General features: G+C 45.7%; 1 protein-coding gene across 1 annotated transcript; it reads left to right on the top strand.

Annotated features, from left to right (window-relative positions):
- LOC101292478 (probable carboxylesterase 18-like) lies at positions 1-1,327 on the top strand. The gene has a single exon (XM_004291965.1). It carries the CDS (start codon positions 311-313, stop codon positions 1,325-1,327), a length of 1,017 nt encoding a protein of 338 aa, XP_004292013.1. The 5' UTR covers positions 1-310.
- Positions 1,328-3,685: the final 2,358 nt, after the last annotated feature.

Here is a 3,685-nt window from a genome sequence, read left to right as displayed (position 1 = left end):
GAAGACTCCGATCCCTTTTTTTATTTAACTCATTAAGCTTCAACTGCGATGATTGAAGCAACAACTATCGATCATGGAATACGAGTAAGCAATCCAACCTTCCCTTCCTTCAACACCAAACAAATCAAATTTTACCATTTACAGTAAAAAAAGAACACGACAGTCTACCAGACACTAACCCCATTAAACGACGCCGTAGGGGTCGTTAATATTAGTCCCCTCAAACCCACTGAAAGTCACACTCACTCAATCTTCCACTGCACCAAAATCCCAGCGCCACACACACCAGAGAGAAACTTCCATTTCCTCCATGACGACGTCGTCTCGTTCCCAGAGTCCAACTGCTTCATGGGATAAGCTCCCATGGCGGACCCGGATCTCGTTATGGGTTCTGTCAAAGTTAACGGACGCCGCTCGCCGATCAGACGGCACCGTCAACCGCCGTCTCATGAGCTTCTTCGACTTCCGCTCCTCCGCCACTCCCTCCGCTCCCTACAAAGGTGTCACCACCTCCGACCTCACCGTCGACGCCTCCCGCAACCTCTGGTTCCGCCTCTTCGTCCCCTCCACCTCCTCCTCCTCTCTGCCCGTCGTCGTTTTCTTCCACGGCGGCGGCTTCAGCTTCCTCAGCCCCGACACCTTCGCCTACGACGCCGTCTGCCGCAAATTCGCCCGCACAATCCCCGCCGTCGTCATCTCCGTCAACTACCGCCTCTCCCCGGAGCACGGCTACCCCTCCCAGTACGACGACGGCCTTGACGTCCTCAAGTTTCTCGACCAAAACCCCGACGCCCTCCCCGACCTCGCCGACCTCTCCCGCTGCTTCCTCGCCGGAGACAGCGCCGGCGCCAACATCGCGCACCACGTGGCGGTGCGAGCCTCCCGGGAGAGTTTTCAGGTCGTGAAACCGATCGGGATGATCTCGATCCAGCCATTCTTCGGCGGCGAGGAAAGAACCGAGTCGGAGATCGAACTCCGGGGAGCGCCGCTGGTGTCGATGACCCGAACCGACTGGCTGTGGAAGGCGTTTTTACCGGCCGGGTCGACCCGGGACCACGAGGCGGCGAATGTGGGCGGGCCGAACGCGGTGGACATATCGGGTATGGAGTACCCGACGACGGTGGTGTTCGTTGGGGGTTTGGATCCGCTGCGGGACTGGCAGAGGAGGTACTGTGAGTGGTTGAGGAAGTCGGGGAAGGAGGCGAAGCTGATCGAGTATCCGACTATGGTTCACGCCTTCTATATTTTCCCGGAGTTGCCGGAATCCAACCAGCTCTTTTCGGAGGTAAAGGATTTCGTGGCTGCTCGATCGAGCTTGAAAGTGTAGCGCACGTGTTGCGGTCTGATTGGTTGTGGTGGTTGCGCTGAAGATAAGTTGGTGAACTTTCCATGCTGTGTATATGTGAATGAATGCATGCTATTTACTCACGTCTCGCTCCCTTTCGTTTTGTTTGGTCACCTATGCCGTCCACCTTACTGGAGAAATGGTTGTCTACTTGTCACCATATCACAACTCTGAAATTTCTACCAAAAGGAAAATTTTAGTAACTATACATCACTCAGATGTAACCGATAATTATGGTTTCTTAACTTTCTGAAATAACGATATCATTTTGGTACATGACGTTAAGTAGTCCGTTAAGTGACATGTTAAGTATCATACTTTAAGGGGTAAATTGGTATGTTCAAGTTTTCATTCCTTCATTCTATACATCTATGGCTCGTCATCTTAAATACCTTCAAAATCGATCCAGCAATATTCACTCTTCAAAGAAGTCATTTTCCCTCAAATTGATATTCATTCCAAAAAAAGAGAAAAGAGAGAGAACAAATGGACCATAATATCCAAATTGAACATGGATATATAACAATTAAGAAAGCAAACTGGTAAACATCTTCTTAAATTACTCATAAAAAAGCACCATTTGTTATGGGAGTAAATAAATAACCGTTTTTTTTTTTGAAATTGGAGAGAGACACTCAGCCCATAAGAGGCTCATTCTCACACCTATTATTTATATTAAAAATGTAGCTCCTAGAGGGACATAGAACCTCAACCTCTACCTCGTGTCTCACTCTAAACATTATAGTTATTCTCATAGAGGACATCTTGTATACAAGCATGTACCTCAGTTAAGCGTTGCTCTATTATTTTATTAAGACTAGCAAAATGCCTCAATCTATGAGCCACATTATTTGCTATCTCGGTAAATATGTCAGACCTCTACAAAATCAAAAGACATCATAAAAACACTACAATTCTCAATGATCGGACTAACCTCACTTCTGTGTTCTACATGACGGTTAAGGGCACTGACCAAAATAGCACAGTGGCTTCCGACCTCCAGAGACTTCCAACCTTGCTGCAAAGCTGTCACTAGACCTACCCTGCACGCTAAGGCTTCAGCTTGTAGCTTTTCAAAAAAAAGAAGGCTTCAGCTTGTAACAGAGACCACAAGTCAGATAACTTCTTTGACCACGCACCTATCACCTCCCTTTGCTCATCTCTGACAATTACTCCTGCGGCCCCCCCCCAAAAATCCATCATCTCTATAGGCCCATCAAAATTTAACTTGTCTCCCACTTGGTGGAAACTTTCACCTCTGTGACACCTTCCTTCTCTTCTGTTTTGTCTCACATGGGTGTAAGTTTTGATATTCTTGTAACAGTAACATTGACCAGGTCACCGTACCGATGAGATCAAAGCTTGTACCTTGCCATACCATGTTATTTCTCTCAACCCAGAGGGCCCACAGTAGCATAAAAAACATCTCCACTTGCCCCATTGTTAGCACTTCTCTCATGCCTACAACCCACTCTTCCATGTTATTGGCTCCATGATTTCTGGCCCGCAACCCTAATGGACTAGTAATCCACATGCATGCAGCACCACTACACTCTTTAAACAGATGCAACGCTGTTTCATTTTCAGTTCGACAAAACGGGCACAGCTGCTCTTCCATGCATATCTTCTTACTTAGAGCCATCTTTGTAAGAAGAATATTTCTCATGAGTCGCCACACAAAACTCTTAACCTTAGGCAGAACACATACCTTCCAGACTTGCTTCCATGCCTTTTGTTATTTAGAATTCTATTTTCATGAAATTCCCACTTCAGTAAAAGAATCAAGCCACCCCAAAAGATTTTCCATCACCAGATCGTAAATTCCGCCTTACACCGTCTTTTTCAATTACGCCAAGTAGCCAACTTTATCGGCTCATCTACTGCGTATTCCATAACTTCTGCTATTTCTCTGAATATACTACATCGGTCTTCTTAATATTCGTTTTCTACAAGCACCCATCAATTTCTTTCTATCTAATTATACCAACACAAAACCAATTATGCAGATCTAGTATTACACCAATGGAGAGTGAATTGAACAAAAGATTACTCATCTGCTATAACTAAAGATGGCATTAAAACCCATGAGTATGGGTACCCATGGGTAAAATATGTATTGGATTTTAATTTTAGTAATGGGTATACCCATTTTCAGCAGTGGGTGGGTATGGGTATTAAAAAAAAAACCCAAGGATGTGATGAACTGTGTACATGTAATACTCGTGGGTACCTAGATAACACCTACAAGAACCGGATCGGTATAATCTCGCCATTCATAACAAACTTCTCCCTCCTCCTCCACACATCAACACTCCCAATCTCTCTCTTCTCCTTCACTAT

The sequence above is a fragment of the Fragaria vesca genome, linkage group LG2, assembly GCF_000184155.1.
Source record: "Fragaria vesca subsp. vesca linkage group LG2, FraVesHawaii_1.0, whole genome shotgun sequence".
Taxonomy (NCBI): domain Eukaryota; kingdom Viridiplantae; phylum Streptophyta; class Magnoliopsida; order Rosales; family Rosaceae; genus Fragaria; species Fragaria vesca.
The sequence above is the reverse complement of the archived record's forward strand: the minus strand, read 5'-3'. Positions and strand labels throughout refer to the sequence as shown.